The sequence below is a fragment of the Mastigoproctus giganteus genome, chromosome 3, assembly GCF_048544385.1.
Source record: "Mastigoproctus giganteus isolate SK-2022 chromosome 3, ASM4854438v1, whole genome shotgun sequence".
NCBI classification, from domain to species: domain Eukaryota; kingdom Metazoa; phylum Arthropoda; class Arachnida; order Uropygi; family Thelyphonidae; genus Mastigoproctus; species Mastigoproctus giganteus.
This window is the reverse complement of record NC_143577.1, coordinates 110,856,254-110,873,924: the sequence shown is the minus strand read 5'-3', so window position 1 is coordinate 110,873,924 and position 17,671 is coordinate 110,856,254. Positions and strand designations below refer to the sequence as shown.

The 17,671-nt window shown below is 37.8% G+C and overlaps 1 protein-coding gene across 1 annotated transcript in view; it reads right to left on the bottom strand.

Annotated features, from left to right (window-relative positions):
• Positions 1 to 17,671, bottom strand: part of LOC150088223 (stimulator of interferon genes protein 2-like) — a 106,059-nt gene that overhangs the window by 12,746 nt on the left and 75,642 nt on the right. Inside the window, exon 6 of the mRNA XM_090370635.1 lies at positions 7,781 to 8,016. Coding sequence (XP_090226761.1) covers positions 7,781 to 8,016 — 236 coding nt within the window. The remainder of the gene's footprint in view (positions 1 to 7,780; positions 8,017 to 17,671) is intronic.

Sequence of the window (17,671 nt, the reverse complement as noted above, 5' to 3'; positions counted from 1 at the left end):
CCCCGGGTCTAATCAAGAAGCGTGTGCTATGCAATACTGCTCCTCCCCACCTGGCTATGGAGGCGCCCCTGCTATTTGTACTCTGCCAGATAGTGACTGGAGGGAGTCCAAGTAGTGTGTATGCGGGGGGGGCATTGTCAAGGCCACGTTATGTCAAGGATCTGGGTATATTCTTACCATGTGTACACCATATCCAAAAATTTCATTACTTCATACAGCATGTCCCACCCACTTTTTCTTACTATTGAATACACACAAACTGCCAAACTAATAGAGCAAGCTTATCTGCGAAAAGATCTAAACCTCCCAAGCACTTCCTAATTCATTTCCCAAATATACGTGGTCTCAATTCTAATTTCAACGATGTCCATTTCCACTTGCAGTCTGCTAAACCCATGTACTTTTTCTGACAGAATCTCAGTTATCGGTTGATTCAACTACTGCTCATCTCAGATGCTCAAATTATTCACTGTATGATTCTTCGCCTCAAAGGTGGTACTTGTGCATATGCCCGTTCTGATATTTCCTGTCAGAAACTTGGCAATTTGGAATCTCCTCTCTGATCTTATCTGGCTTAAAATCTCTCTCTCCTCATTGTGTCAAATTCATCTGTTGTCTCTACCATCCTCCTAACTCCACTAATCACTTTGAGCTCTTTGACTTCCTCTCTTTGCAACTTGACTTTCTCCAGTCCAACTTGCCTCACAGTGAGGTAATTTTCCTTGGCGATTTTAATGTTCACAACTCCAGCTGGCTTCCGTTTTCTAGTCACACCGACCCAGCTGGTCGGTGTGACTCAGCAAATGCCGAGGCTTTTGCAATTACTAATGACCTTGCACAGATTGTTCATTTACCTACAAGAATACCAGACAATCCTAATCATACAGCCACGATTGATATTTTTCTCAAAAACAACCCTTCTAAGAACATGGCTGAAGTGAGAGGTCCTTTAGGCACTTCAAATCACAACTTGGTGATTGTCTCTTCTCGAATGGAACCTTTATCTCATGGCTTCTCTGAACTTCGTGTTGTTTGGCATTACAAGAATGCAAAATGGGATGACCTGCGAGACTTCTTTTCCTTGGTCGGATTACTGTTTCAAAACTTCTGATGTCAACGTTTGCTCAGATCGTGTAAGTGAAATTGTTCTTGCAGGCATAGAATCCTTTATCCCTCCACTTTAAAATCTTGTCCTTTATCTAAACCTTGGTTTTCCAATAAATGTGCTAAGGCTGTTCAAGAGAAGAATGTTACATATCGTAACTGGCTTGTTTCTAATTCTTCAGTTTCATTTTCTACCTACACCAAAGCTTGCAACAATTGTAAAGCAGTTATTAATCAGTCCAAACTAGAGTTTGAACAGGCTAAGAGTAGAAAACTTGCTTCTTGCTCTAATGGTAGACGAGCATTCTGCTCTCTTGCCAAAGCTATCGGCAGCAACTTTTGCCCATCTCTGTTCCCACCTCTGTCCAAACCAGATGATTCTGTTGTCATTTGAGCTAAGGATAAAGCTGACATGCTAGCATCCCATTTTTCTTCCAACTCATGTATTAATGATCTTGGTAAAACACCTCCCACCATTCCCAAAACACTCCATTCAATGCCTCCTGTGGTCTTCCGTCGAAAGGATGTTAGAAGGATTTTGACGAATCTTGATGCTAAGAAAGCTCCAGGTCCCGATGGTATTTCTCCACTTGTTCTCAAAACCTGTGCTCCTAAACTTACTCGTATTCTATGCCACCTTTTTTCACTTTCTTATTCCAAAGCGTTTTTCCTTCTGCTTGGAAATCAGTGTCCATCCACTGGTGATATTCTGGCTTATGTTACCCATTTATGGACTAATTCAATGGAAAGGTTCGGTGAAACACAAGTAGTTGCTCTTGACATCTCAAAGGCTTTTGATCGTGTTTGGCATAAAGGTCTTCTAAACAAGCTTCCATCTTATGGTTTGCCAACTCTTTTTAGTAATTGGTTATCCAGTTTTCTCTATGATCACTCACTGAGAGTGATGGTAGATGGCTCTCTGTCTTCTAACTTCTCCACTAATGCCGGTGTCCCCAAGGTTCAGTTCTTTCCCGTGCTCTTTTCCTCTTGTATATTAATGACCTTCTTCCATTGACTGGAAATCCTATCCATAGTTTTGCCAATGATAGCAAATTGTATTCCACTTTCCATTTTGAGAAAACTTGTTCTGCTCAATCAGCTTCAACTTCTCGAAAATCTGCTACTAATTCCTTAAATGCCGATCTTCAGGTAATTCTCCAGTGGGACAAAGACAACTTAGTTGATTTCAACCCTTCTAAAACTCAGTCTTGTCTTATATCTCGCAAAAAGGATTCTTCTGCTCCTATTCTTATCTTTAGTGACACTCCGATTTCTAGGCAAAATGATATATCTCTTTTGGGGGGTTACCCTGACTTCTAATCTCTCTTGGCACAAACACATTACAAATATTGTTTCCTCTGCATCTAAAAAACTTGGTTTTCTTTTGCTCTCGGCATTACTTTTCTTCCAAACAGCTGCTCACTCTGTATAAATCGCAAATCCGCCCTGCCATGGAATATTGTTCCCACATTTGGGGCGGTGCCCCCAAAACCTCTCTCATGTTTCTTGATCCCATTCAGAAGAGGGCAGTTAGGTTAATTAATGATTCATCTCTAACAGTCTCTCCCCATTCGCTGTCTCATAGACGTAGTGTTTCTGCTGCATGCCTCTTCTACAGATACTTCCACGGGCACTGTTCTTCTGAATTGGCTTCTATAATTCCCACTCTCTCTTCCAAAACAGTCCGAACACGTGCTGCCATCAGCCAAAATCCATCTACAGTCCAACTTCAAACTCACAGAACCAACTTTTCATCTTCCTCGTTTATTCATTCAACTGCTGTTTTCTGGAACAACCTTCCCTCATACCTATTTCCTGAAAATTACTGTGTACAGAAGTTCAAGTCCAATGTCAACAAATATCTTCTTTCATCTTCTCAATCTCTAACCCAAGCATGGTACTAAGTGCTATAGGTTCTAATACCTCTCGTGGTTGGGGTTTACATAAAAAAAAAAAAATAATAAAATAAAAAAACTTACCCTTAATACCATACTTCTCCAATTTGTATAGCAGTCTTTCATGCACAACACTGTCTGTCAAAAACTTTCCTGAAATCGAAGTATATGATATCAAAATTATTTTTTTGCATCCAGTTTCCTTGTAACCACATCATAGTATTCAATCAAATTTGTCAGACAAGACTTTCCCTTAATGAACCCATGCTGTGTCTGAATTATTACTGCAGACTTGTCTAGATGATCCTGCAATGCATCTTTAACCAGTGACTCCATTATTTTCCCCGGAAGAGAAGTTAAACTAACAGGTCTGTAATTACTCGTGGCACCCTTAGATAGCCCTTTATGAATTGGGTTTACATTTGCGCATCTCCAGTCTGTGGGGACTTTCCCTGAGTCCAAGAATGCTCTCATAATTTGGCTAAGGGTTTGCTTACTTCCTTTGCTGCCTCCTTTAATATAACTGGATAGATCCCATCCATCCCAGGTGCCTTTCTTATGTTTAACTTCAACAATTTCTCCTCCACTTTGCTCTCAGTTATTACAAAATCATTAAGCACCCTGTTACGGTTTGATAAATGGCATTTTTCTCCCTTAATAACTCCTCATGTGTGAACGTAGATGCAAAATACTTATTCAGATTATCAGCTTTCTGAGCAGGATCATCAACAGTCGAACCATTGATATCAAGTAGACCAATTTGATTAATCCCCTTCCTTCTAGAGTTTATATAAGTAAAGAAGCCTTTGCTGTTTTTCTTAGCATCCTCTGCCAAAGATTTTTCATGCTGTGCCTTAGTTTGCCTAATCTCCTTTGTGACTTGATTACAGACTAGCTTATATCTGCCACAGGCTTAGTTCCCTGACAAAAGCCCACATGAAAATTCCGCACAGAAAAAACCCCACTGTCATAAATGCTCACAAGAAAAATACCCACACAAAAAATTTCTCACACGGAAGAATGCTCACATTATTTTTAGTTTTCAAAAAAACAAATTATTTCATATTTCAAAACACAACAAAATGTTAAATTTGTATATTTTACTTCTACACGATGTATTTTAATATAACTTTTGTTATAAAACTTTTGATTTTATTATAAAGTAGGATATTTGGATGTAAATGTTTATAAGGGAAATTACAGGAAATAAAATTCTCTGATTTTATTTCAACTAAAGCCTTTTATTTTATTTATAAAAATAAATTATTTTTTCTCTGTCTTACAAAGTGGACAGTCAACAATTTTCGGTTTTTTATCAACAAACAACTAATTTCTTCAAACAGGTCTAAGTAAAATACGCTGGTAATTTCCATACTATAATAATTAATGATAAACACCAGCCAAGAAATTAAACTGAAAATTTACAATAAAATAAATAAAATAACATACAGTGAAATGTGATGAAAATAAAATACACTGATTAAATTATAGTTACAATATGGTTAAAATATAGTTAAAAGAAATAAAATTATTTAAAATAAACTGGGTTAAAAGCGATAAAACAATGAAACCTGGAGCTTTCAGAGACTGCTGTCTCCTCCTTCTTCAACAGCATACTACTAGTGCTAAGACACATCCTTAAGTAGCAGGTCCATGGCACTCATGCACGTGGTCACATCAGACACATGATCTACATTCTCCATGCGCGTATCGGAAACTGAAGTGGCTCGGGAGCGTGTCAAACAGAAACGGTCATCCCTTCTGAGGACAACTGCCTCAAACAGGGGATGTAAACGGATCCCCCCGTCCCTATTAACAGTATTGTGACTGGATGAACTGATTCGCAAGCTCTCGAGCCACTTGCGTTCCCAAAATCCATGGGTGCGGTCAGTAATGACCGCGTCTTCAGGGGAGATCCGATGCTGCTTTTCCCAGAAATGCTCTGCCACAGCAGACCTCGCATAGTTAGCAGTCTTGATAGTGGTCCTGTGTTCCCCCAGACGGTCCTTTAAACGTCGCCCCGTTTCCCCCACATAACACTCCTCACAATCCGGGCACTTAATCTCGTAGACCACATTGCTAGTATGGTCCTGGGCTACGGTAGCCCAGTACCGTAGAGAGAGAGAGAGAGAACTTGAATTCATTAGCAAGTGCCCAGGAATTAAGGCAATCAAGAGCTTGTTGCAGTTGTCTTTCAATAACCTTAATGTTGCATGACTGAGAAAATATGCTAAAGTCATAACATAGAGGGCACTGTTTACAGTCAGAGGAAGTTGTTCTATGATGGAATTTATGTAATACTGATCCTAGCGGTACTCCCTCCTCTTGGAAAAAGAGCCGAGACAGTGAGGATTCTACAAGAACCTGGAAAGACCAACTAGCTAAATTTTTTTTAATAAAAATGGAGATATGCTCTTTAAGACCAAGGCTATAGAAGTCTTTTAAGATGCTAAATCTCCAAGTTGTGTCATACGCTTTCTCTATATCAAAGAACAGATACAGATGTTCTCATTTTAGGAAAAACTCGGATGGATGTTTCAAGTCTAATTAAATGGTCCAGAGTTGATCGGTTCCTTCAGAAGATGCACTGCACTCTAGAGAGGAGCCCATTTGCCTTCAAAAACCTTATAAGGCGGGCATTTACCATTCTGTCCAGGATTTTGCTCAGGCAGAGTGATAAGATGGTAGTTTGTTGGGACTTTGTGATCTTTTCCTGGCTTGGGAAAGGTGAGCCAGGAATCCTGAAACTGTTCCTCTAGTAAAATTCTATTATATGGTAAGAGTAAGTGGTCGGTGGATTTTGCTGACAGATGTTTAATCATTTCATAATGATAAGATCTAGCCCAACAGCACTTGCCTTCATAAGAATTAGAGCTATTTTTAACTATTCTATAGTAAAAGGTCCATTATAAGGAAGGGAATCCCTATATCTGAAGTTAAATGGCTGTTTTTCATTTTTGTCTTTCAGGACCAGGAATTCCAGTGAGTAAGATGTTGAAGAGATGGTAGAAAAGGTCTCTCCAAGAGCATTGGCTATTGAAGTTGGGGCTGCAATAACAAATCCAACGATGACAGTATGGTGTTAGTTTTCCCTTCATTTTCTGGATTTTGTCCCAGAAAGCCTTGGCGCTAGTCAACTGGGTAATACTGGATGTAAAGCAGATCTACAATTTCATCTAGCTCTGGCAGCAAATGTAGTGAGCTTTGGTGTGTGCACATTCAAACACTATGATATTAGTCATGGTAAGGTAAGGTATCTGTCCCTCAAGCTTTGTTTTGAGCTTTTTTTTTTTTTTTTTTTCTGTTACTGTGCATTCTGCATTCAGCATATGTCAGAGAGCATGTGCTCTATGACACATCCTCTTCCATTAATGTTGGCACTACCCCCACAGGGTTTTATATCCACTGAAATAACCCAGGAGAAAGATAGGGGTGGGCAGCTGTACAATGGAATCATTATGGTGTCTCTAGGATATGTCAGTCCCAGGTGGAAAGTAAATCAAACAGACTGTTAATAAAAACCCAAGGTTTTTATATTAGTCTGTTATTCTTTATTTAAGGCAAATTGCTACCACTTCTAAGTTAGTGAAAAGTGGTACAGGTTGGAATGGGGTTGCCCACAAGTATAGCAACTCTTCCATGGGCAGGTCCATTCCCCAGTTCTGTTCTTATGTATATGATAGTATTATTAAAAGAATGGTTTTCATTTGCCTTCAAATATGTCTTCTAGGTGGTAGACGACTCATTAACTGGTGCAATACCACCACATTGCTTATTGGAGACTTGAAGTGGTGGTTTGTTTTGTTTGTTTGTTTGTTATTTGGTTTTTAAGAGCATTACCAACTAAGGCCATATTGCTCCAGGATATGAGGTGGTCATTCCCTGACCTTTCCACATCCTCCTTATTTTGTGGGAATGGGCTTGAACCCCGGTCTAATCAAGAAGCATGTGCTACGCACTGTCCATACTGGTGCTCCTGCCCACCTGGCTATGGAGGCACCTTGAAGTGGTGGAATCCATGTTTAGTCTCCAGGGCAAAACTCCAGCAAACCCACTCCTTTCTCTTCCATCATGCAATACGATTGATGTCTTTTGAGGTTATGATGGATATCATGGAAAGATCCATTCTTCCTTATATTTCGAGGGTACAGCTCTAAAATTGTGTTTGCAAGCTAGCTGCTAGATAGTCCACCAGACTGAACCTATTGGTAACTGTCTAGGAGGCTCCTGGATCAGCTAGTGTATAACCTTGCTGCCTCTACTCTGCCAGATAATGGAGGGAGTCCGAGTAGCGTGTATGTGTGTGGGGGGGGGGCATTGTCAAGGTCACATTATGTCAAGGAGATGGGTATATTCTTACCATGTACACCATTACCAGTTTGTAATCTGAATCTCCTGAACCAGTTCACAATCTGAACAGAGAGTGAGTTAATATTTGGAGGAGAAAGACGTTACACTATTAAATATCAACTTGCTCTCCATTCAGATTGCACACAAACTGAGAATTACATTTATACAGCCAACCATTCAGGCCACTGAATGGTTGGCTGTGTGCTTCTGATCTTTTAATTTTAATAAGATGCACACCCTACAGACCGAAGTGGAAAGTGGAATCTCATCAATTTTTGATATTTAATTTTTTTTAAAATTAATGTTTCAAATTCATTAAACCAAACAATTCAGAAGACTTCTGCACAAAAAAAATGCATTTATTTATTACCTATACTGGGTTCATGCTAAAAATTACATCTGATTATAAATAAACCATACTGTTTACTTACATCTTCATCCTTAAACTGAATTTTGTAAACAGAATTACGAAATGTTCTATTTACATTTCCTCCACGATCATCTTCTAGGACAGGTAGATGATTACTTAAACTCTGTATGTTTGGATCTCCATAATCATCTAATGATTCTGGAAACTTGCATGATTTTGGGAAAAGAATAATCAGCTTATTCAAAGATATTATGATATTTTCAGCCTTTTCAAGATGGAAAATACGTTCTTTCAATGCTAAAACATAATTTTGACATTATACATCAAGATAATTAAAAATCAGCTATGATGAAATGACAAGACATTAAAAAAAAAAAAATGCTACAAATATGACATTCTAGTTTTATCTTTTCTTTTATATGATGCCACAATTAAAAAAATTCAAGTGGAACATTTAACAAATATCAAAGGAAAATTTATGCCAGAACTGTTTTGATACAAATGTGTGAAATTATTATATTTCTGAAGAGACATGGGACTATGACTATTCTTCATATAACAGGAATATCAAAATTAATTAAAGAGTAATTACACATTAGTTTATGAAAAAAATTAATACCGTCTCTGAATCAATAAACTATCAATATCAGTTGTTGTTGTTATTTGGTTTTTAGGAGCATTAGCAACTAAGGCCATATTACTCCGGGAATATGCGGTGGTCATTCCCTGACCTTTCTGCATCCTCTGTATTTGGTGGTGACGGGTTCGAACCCCGGTATAATCAAGAAGCGTGTGCTACGCACTGCTGCTCCTTCCCACCTGGCTACGGAGGCACCTATCAATATCAGTAATACAGGCAACATATCTTGACAACCAATCATTTAACTAGCAAGCTTCTTTTTTTTCCCTTATAGTTCTATGTGCTGTGTTGTTGCCTTACTGCATTTAAACTTAGGTTGTTTTATATTTTGTGCCAAGGCAAAACAGGATACTGATACCATGAAGCAGTAATATACTGTTTGAAAATTGTATGCATTCTACAGTTGGGATGAAATGTCAGAATTTCTGGCAGAAAAAACATGCACTTCTGCCTGAGATCAATGAACTCGGCCACAGAGCAAAAGTTCTGCGGCCAAGTTCTTCAAAGCTGTTCCTAGCTTTGAAGTTAGAAGCTTAATGACAGAGGGCTGGCATAAATATTAAATTTTCATTTATTCTTTAGATTGCCAAGGCCAGAAGAGTTTACATATTCATTGTGACTGGACACACATTGAATTAAGGGTAGCCAGATTCTTTTTATACAGCACTATAATTCACAATGGGTTGTGTGTATTTTCATTGCAGCATGAATCCACATGCTGCAATGAAAATGCAGCTTGAATCCGCAAATTCCTCACTTGCGAGAGTACATGCTAAGCACTGGACTGTGGCAGGCTCAGAAGTGAAAAAATGTGATTTGCATCTAACAACTCCTGCATAAGCATTAGTATCTTATAAAGCACTTATTTATGTTAAATGTCCATATTTAAAGTACCGAATGACCACAATTAAAGTAACCCTGTTTAGAGCTGTCTGGAGTACAATCTAATGGTGGAAATATAATAAAATTTCAGGGGTATGTTCTTTGGAAAATGCAGAAAAATATTACCTAAAAAACAAAAATAGTTACTAAAATCACCACCAAGGGGAGTTTGCTGCAAACAATTTGCATAACCCCAGGGGCTCACATCTGGTGGATATGGGCTTGGCACACCCAGGATCCTGAGCTGGTTATCATCATTCTTCTCTTTCTTGGTGATTCCCTTCTACTTCTGACTCTTGTTCGTTCGTTCATTCTCTCTCTCTCTCTCTCTCTCTCTCTCTCTCTCTCTCTCTCAGGGTAATTCAAAATTTTTTTTTTTTTTGGCTGGTGCAGAAGCCAAAAGAATAAAGCTAATAATAATATTTATAATATCTCACAATACTTACACATAAATATGGAATGTAAATCAAAAATGCTGCAGGTGAGGATTCGGCTACTTCCATACTGAACAAAAAAAAAAAAACAATCTTCTCTTATTTTAGATTCTCCATAATCTTAGCAGCAGAAATGCCTCTAACTAGGTGTAATCATCATTCTGGTTTTGTCTGCTTTGGCAATCAGCTTCCAAAAATACAAATAGAAGATTTAAAAACTGCTGGTATAATAAAATTTCTTATACCATTCTTCAACATATTCAGGAACAATGACTCAGTACATGGACATGAGGTCCATGTACTGAGTCACTGTTCCTGAAGCAAGAACTATGCTTGAATTTTCAAACATTGGCATAACAAGCAAGTTGATTTATTCAAGCCAAAAGACATGAACATGAACAGACTATCAGCACAACTGAGGATAACATGCCTAGAGTTTGTCAGCTTGCCTGCCTCTTTAACATTAACAGAGGCATATGATGTAAGAAAGCAAGATTAGACAGCATCAGCCAAAAAAAAACAAAAAAAAACACTTGGCCCTATGCCTATTCATTCTCTCCAATAGTTTGTCTAGTTCTTCCTTGAATTTATTATTTAAGCTATCAACTTCCACAACAGATGGAAGTATGTTCCAGCAATCAGTCACTCACTGGCTAAAGGCAAACTTCTGCACACTGATTCTGCAATTGTACTTCTTCAATTTGAATTTATGTCCCCTCATTGTGCGTAGTCTGAGCAAGAGGAAGAAAGCCATCAGCGCCCAGTTTTCACAAACCATTCAAACCCTTAAATACTAAATCAGATCACCTCACAGGTGCCTAGTCTCCAGATGCAGCAATTTGCAGAACTGAAGCCTTTCTTGGTAAGAGCACCCCTTTGTCCCCAATCTCATTGCCCTTCTTTGTATTCGTTCCAGCAGCTCTACATCCTTCCTGAAATGAGGTCTCCAGCCCTGTATACAAGGCTCTATATAGGTCTGAATGTTTAGGACAGTTTTCATAGCATTTGGTGAATCAGAAGTTCTTTTACTTGGGGAAGACATTCATTTGTCTTCTTTCAAAACTTGTTTTTGGAAGTGGTACTCACAAATAATCACCTGCACTTTTCAATTTGATATCTCTTAAAATGTGCTCATATGGCTTTTCTCACAATTTCTAACTTCTTTAAATAAACTTGTCAAAGGTCACCACTGTTCCACCAGTCTAGTTATATGTTCTTGTTTATACTCCAGCACAACAACCAGGTCAGTGGAGTTAATAATGTTGTTGTTTGGTTTTTAGGAGCATTAGCAACTAAGACCATATTGCTCCGGAAATATGCGATGGTCATTCCCTGACCTTTCCGCATCCTGCGTATTTGGTGGTCACGGGCTCGAACCCTGGTCTAATCAAGAAGCATGTACTATGCACTGCTGCTCCTGCCCACCTGGCTACGGAGGCACTGGAGTTAATAATAAATCAATCAATACAAACATTAATCATATTTAGCCATCACGGCCTTGAATCCCAGTCCACTCAAACAGCATGTCCTATTGCACTCGTGCCCCTGATCACTCAGCTACATTAGGGCCTATATAATTAACCAAAGACAGAAAACATGTACAACACTGCTACGAAATCTCTTTTCTTCAGTGGCAAGCATCAGTTGAAATCTCTTTCCTTTTACCACTTTTTTCTAGATAGTATTAAAATATCCACCCACTTTTACAGGATGGCATGTGGCTTCTTTTCATCTCACAATCATTTTTTACCACTAAATATTCAACTCCTTTTAATACCATTGCTAATTCAGTTTTAAGGGCTCCCAATAAAAGGTGCATTATCAATAGTCAGTTTTTTGAAAGAATCCCACATGCTTTTGGGTTGTTTAGAAAAAGATGTGCAATGTTGTATCTTGTAGTTACCTTTCAATACTGGCACTGAGAGCAAACTGCTTTCAATTTGATGATTTTTTTTTTTTCATTATGAAAGGTTACTGCAGTGGGATATAACTTGGAATCACTTTGATTAAGGCCACCTGTAGCAATTGAAAATGGCCATATTTCAGAGCCATCACTACCTCTTTTGTATGAAATTTCACTACGATGCCTGTTGTACTTGTTCTTCCATCGATATCAAGCTGCTTTCAATTTTACTTTTATTACAAAAAGGTTGCCACAATGGAATATAATTTGGAATCACTTTAATTAGTATCATCTGTAGCAGTCAAAAATGACCCATTTTTATCGAGCTAGCACTGCCCCTTCATTTCCTATTTGTGCAATTTCATGAACAGTGCTTGTTCTTGTTCTTCCATAACCAAAAAGTCTGGAACACTTTGATTGCTACTATCTGTAGCAATAGAAAATGGCCCATTTTTTGGAGCCATCACTACCTCTTCTTGTGAAATTGTGCAATTTCACTAGCAGTACTTACTGCTCTTGTTCTTCCACAACCATTTTTTTTTTTTTTTTTTTTTTTGCCATTTCACTATAGATACACCATGTGTATCTAGGAACAGTATGCTGTCCTTATGCTTATTTGTTTACAAATGTCTGATTACATCATGTTTTCCATCACTTAAAATTGAAAATCATATCTATATATAGTACAATGCAAATAAGTCATCTTTTTCGGATTTTTACAATATATTGAAAATCTCTTGCATATATTTCTTCCGAAATGTTATGTAATATTTCTTTGGTACCTTATTGAAAGATATTGTTAATAACTTTGCACTACACAAGTAGTGAGAAATGACTGCACACTACAGAGAACGACGCTATTATTCCATGTTTCTATTTTGCAATAAAGACTGGCAGAAATCTAACAGCTAATTTGTTAAAAAAAAATAAGTAGAAATTAACAATTTTAACATAGTTTTACTATACTTGAAAGAAGAAAAAAAGATAGAGAAAAACCGAGTTTTTGCAAAAGGACATGGAATGCTTTGTAACCAACTATATTACTGTGAGATAGAGAAGGGGTAAAATAAAGTAAAAATACAATTCTCTGTTGTAAATTCAGAGAATTGGCAGCTGTGCATTAAAAACTAACATAAATTGATAAATATAATGATTGTTTATTTCCAGTTGTTTGCTTTACACAATGATCAACAATGTACCTATCACTATGTAAGACAGGTACAGACCATAACATTTAATTGCATAATGCTTAATTGAATATAAAGCTTATTTGCATAAAAAGTAAAAATTGCAAACTGTTTCTTATGTTTCCATTACAAATATGTCCGGTTAAGTGCATAACATTTATTCACACAACACTTTTTTGCATACCCAAGCTTATCTGAATTTTTAATTTTCTAACACAATTTGTAATGGTTTTTTTAAATAGTTGTTTTTTTCTAAGAAGAAGAAAATCTTTATTGTACTGTATTGTGTACATGGTAATTACATAACATATATCATTCATATACATCACAGACACAATATGTGCCCACCATGGTCAGGGGCTTAACAAAGGTTAAGTCCCTGACCATAAAAACGTGTACAACAAATAGATGAGAATGATACATGATATTAAAACAAGTTATAATTTAAATGAATAACCATATATAGTGTTCTCTCCAGAAAATTTTGCCAGATGGCATTATGAAGTAGCCGGGTGGAGAAGTGTAATACTTCGCATAGTATGTTTGAATTAATATTGATCGAGATCAGTGAGCAGTACTGTATGGTACTGCTCACTGATAAATTTTAGCCAGACAGTCAGGTGCACCCATTCGATAGGTCCTGGGGAAAACACTGATATACATAGCTGGAAGTACATACAAGTTCTGAGACAAAGGAGACACAAAGGTATACAAACATACAATTGAACAAGGTATTTACAAAACACATGTATGGTCATAATTCTACATTAGTCAACAATTTTTTACTTTGCTAGTTTTTGAAAATGTTTCCCAAACAAAGACATAATAGAACATAATACATACCGTGTTCCCACATTATATAAGTGCATATTGTAACATGGTCATTCCTTGTGCTGTAAAGTGAATACATAGCCTACAGTCAGTTGCATTTTCTTAAATTAAGAACACTGAACACAAATTATAACACATTTTAAACATTTTATTTTTACAAAATGATGTTGCAAAAACAGAAGGACTTAACTCTAAGAGAAAAGCAGCTGTTGTCAAGGACTTGGCTAGGAATCTAGGCTTGTTTTCATCCCATGGTGCATCCAGGTGCCAACACTTTCCCAGGCAAACGATGCACACATACCTGGCCGTCCACATGGTGCAACAGGAAATATGATTCATTGGACCAGACGACCTTCTTCCAATCACTCAAGGTCCAGGTTTGATGCTCGTGTGCCCATTGTAGGCGCTGTCGCCGGTGAACCATGGTTAGCATGGGCACTCAGAGTGGCCTGCTGCTCCACAGCCCCATTTTCAGCAGGGTTCGACGTATGTACTGTGTTGTGACATTACTCCTGTTACCAGCATTCCATTTACTGGATAGTTGCCCCACAGTCAGTTTTCTGTTGCCACGTACCATCCGGGAGAGCGTTTGCTCACTTCGAGCATCGATGAGCCATGGTCGTCCAACACCTTGCTTGGCAGTTCGTAGGTTTTCCGTCCTCAGACCACTTTCGGTAGGTACTAACCACGGCTGACAGCACCCCACCCAGCCGTGCTGTTTCGAATATGCTCTGACACAGTTGTCTGGCCATTACAATTTGGCCTTTGTCAAACTCGCTTAAGTCCGCTGCCTTTCCCATCTGAAGAACAAGAGTAACACTGATTAACGGAGCTCAGTATCAGGTGTTTTTTATACTGTGTCCGTGCATGCACTGTAGTTCACCTACAGTTGCTTCAATTTGCATAACAACTCGCTGGTCATAATGTTTTGGTTTTTTTTTTGATTTGGTAATCGTTGGCGCATCGGCTTCTGTGGCCATATTGCACCTCCCAAGGTTTTTTTTTGCAGTACTTTGATCCAAGCCCGAGGCGGGAATCAAACCCGCGACCTTTGGGTTGCCGGGCAGGTACTTTACCCACTCGGCTAGCCCGGTCGGCATAATGTTTTGGCTCATCGGTGTATATACAAGTCCTCAAAATGACAAATATGATATTAGAGAGCACCAACAGAACTGTAATAGAGTGAACTTTGTGAACCAAAAGAAGCAAAATACAGTGAACAGTGAGAGCCAATAGAACTGAAATATTTATTTAGTACATACATTAGCTATAATGTAACTTGCATTTATATTATTGTGTCATTTATTAACTACAATAATAATAGCTCTGTTAAGATGTTTTGAGATAAAAACTTAGATGGAAAATCATTCTTAATCAGCTTAGATCTCAAGTCTCTAAGCAATTCTATAATATTATTTGTGTTATTACATATTTTTATTAATCTAAAGTCTGCAAAACAGTGATATTACTGTGAATTCTTTTTGAAATATTAGAATGCCAATGTGTTAGGCTAATGGATTTAAAACTAAAATCTTTTCGTTTGACATATACTTGAGTGTACAATTCATTATCTTCTTTGTAAATATCTATATCTAGATAAGTAGCTGTACTAGTACTATGTTTATTGGTACATTCAAATTCTAATTCAGGTGAATAGTGCTTATCTACACGTATCAGAAAGTTGGGTTCATTTATGATTTGGGTTCATTGATGACATTTAAGATCATCAATGTAGCAGTAAAGTATTAAGTTTTTATTTAAGTTTCTTCCAAAATAATACAAATAAAGGTTAGCATCTATGCATGAGCTGCAGGCCCCCATTGCTATTCCTATATGTTGTTTATGAATGCATCTACATTCACACATGGAGTTATTCAGGGAGGGGAATGTCAGAGGTGTATTAAACTCTGGCAGTAAGCTAGATAATCTTGTAATAACTGAGAGTAAAGTGGAGGGAAAAATTGTTGAAGATAAACATAAGAAAGGCATCTGGGGTGGATGGTGTATGTGGGTGTTTAATAGCATATAAGCTACACTGGCTATAGTGCACCTGTCCATAGAGATGTGTTAGGAATTAATTCAGAATTGAAGGTATTTCAATTTCATTTTAGAAACTATTCAGAAGCGACGATATATTCCAATTTTTTTCAGAAACCAGAAAAGTTCATTAATGTTTGCCTGGTCGCCAATAATATGCTCTAGTGATATTGGTTCTTGCAGTTTATTCAGAGAAAACAGGACTGATGTTCTGTTCTGGTGATATTGAGGACAGTCAACAAGAATATTCTTGATTGTTAGATGTATTGAGCAGTGTGGACACTGAGGAGGATCATCACCTGTGAGTAGATGGGGGTGGGTCAGATGAGTATGTCCTATTCTTGCCTGTGCAAGTACCACTTCTTCCCTTCTAGTTGTTTGGATGCTTGAGTGCCAAAATTTTGTTTGCTGTTTCAACTGGAAAAGTTTGTTATTAGTCTGGGTGTGCTATAGCTCTTTCCACTGTTCAAGGCATGCTGCTTTTATGATGATATCATGGTCAGAGGTCAAATCTAATGTGGAGGGTTTTTTTGCCGATATATCCGCCAGTTCATTTCCCTTTATCCTTGAATGTGCTGGAATCCAACAAAAGTTCACTAACTGTTCATGTTGTTCAATTTTCAAGAGCAACTTCCTGATTTGGTTTAAAACAGGGTGATTCGTATAGGATGGATTTTTGCACTGCTCTAATTGAGCTGAGAATCTGTGTAAATTAAATATTTTGAAGATGGGTAAAGATTCAAATTTTCTAGAGATAATTTTATTCCACGTAGTTCTGCAGAAAAGTGTTATACTCAGGTGGAAGGGAAGCTAAAATAATAGCAGAGGGAAACGCTGCTGCAGCTCCAACGGCTGATTGAGATTTGGGCCCATCAGTATATATTGGCAGGAAATCAACATAGCTCTGAATATGAATTGCATGGAGTTGTTTCAGGTTGAGAGTCAGTAGAAGATTTTTTCCCCATTGAAGAAAATAAGTATCAAATTTCAGTTGAGGAGGGGGAATCCAAGGTGGATAAAAGTAATTCATTACCTGTTGACTATTGTGAAGAGGGACTTTCCAACTCTGGGTTATTTCAAAAAGCTGTAGCCCTGCTGGCTTTATTTTAATAGGTTTATTTCTGTAGAGATTAGATAGTTGAGGAATGAAGAGGTATGGGTGAATAGGATGCAAACAGCAACTTTTTATTTTGGCTGCATACTTCGGTAGTAACATTTTTCTGTGGAGGTGCAAAGGGGGTTTGTGAGCTTCAATGTATAGACTGTGAGTTGGACATGTCCTGAAGGCTCCAAGTGCAATCTGTAATGCACTGTGTTGTATAGGATCCAGCCAGCATAGTACACTCTTTTGGGCAGAATCGTAGACTGGAGCACTATAATCCAAACGTGATTTAATCAATGCTCTATACAGTTGAAGAAACGAGGTACGATCTGCTCCCCGAGACAGGGCGGATAAAGCTCTTAGTATGTTGAGCTTTTTTGAGACAGGTATTACATACAAATTTAATATGTTCAAGGAAGTTTAACTTCTTGTCAAGGGTTAATCCCAAGAATCTGATGTTGTTGCCAATCGGAATGGTAAAGTCTGATATGTGAAGTTCAGGATCTGAATGTAATTTGTGTTGATTGCAAAAATGTTTAGCGACAGTTTTCTGTTGTGAAAGATGATAACTATTGAGCACTGCATATGTTTGTATTTTATTTAGTGATATCTGCAATTGATGTTCAACAGATCTTATGTTCTGAGAATGGCAAGAAAGAGAGAGATCGTCAGCATAAAGCTAAGCCTCAACAGTATTTGGAAGTTCTTTAGTAATGCAGTCACTTCTAAGGGCAAAAAGAGTTGCACTCAGTACAGACCCTTGCGGAATTCCTTCTTCCTGCAAGAATGTCGTAGAAAGGGAGTTAGCATTAGCATTAGTAGAGGCATTTGATGCAAGAAAGCAAGCTTATGCAGCATCAGCCAAAAAAAAAAAAAACCCACTTCCACTTCACCCCTCTGTTCGTTCAAAATACCTGTCCAGCTGAGCCTTAAACT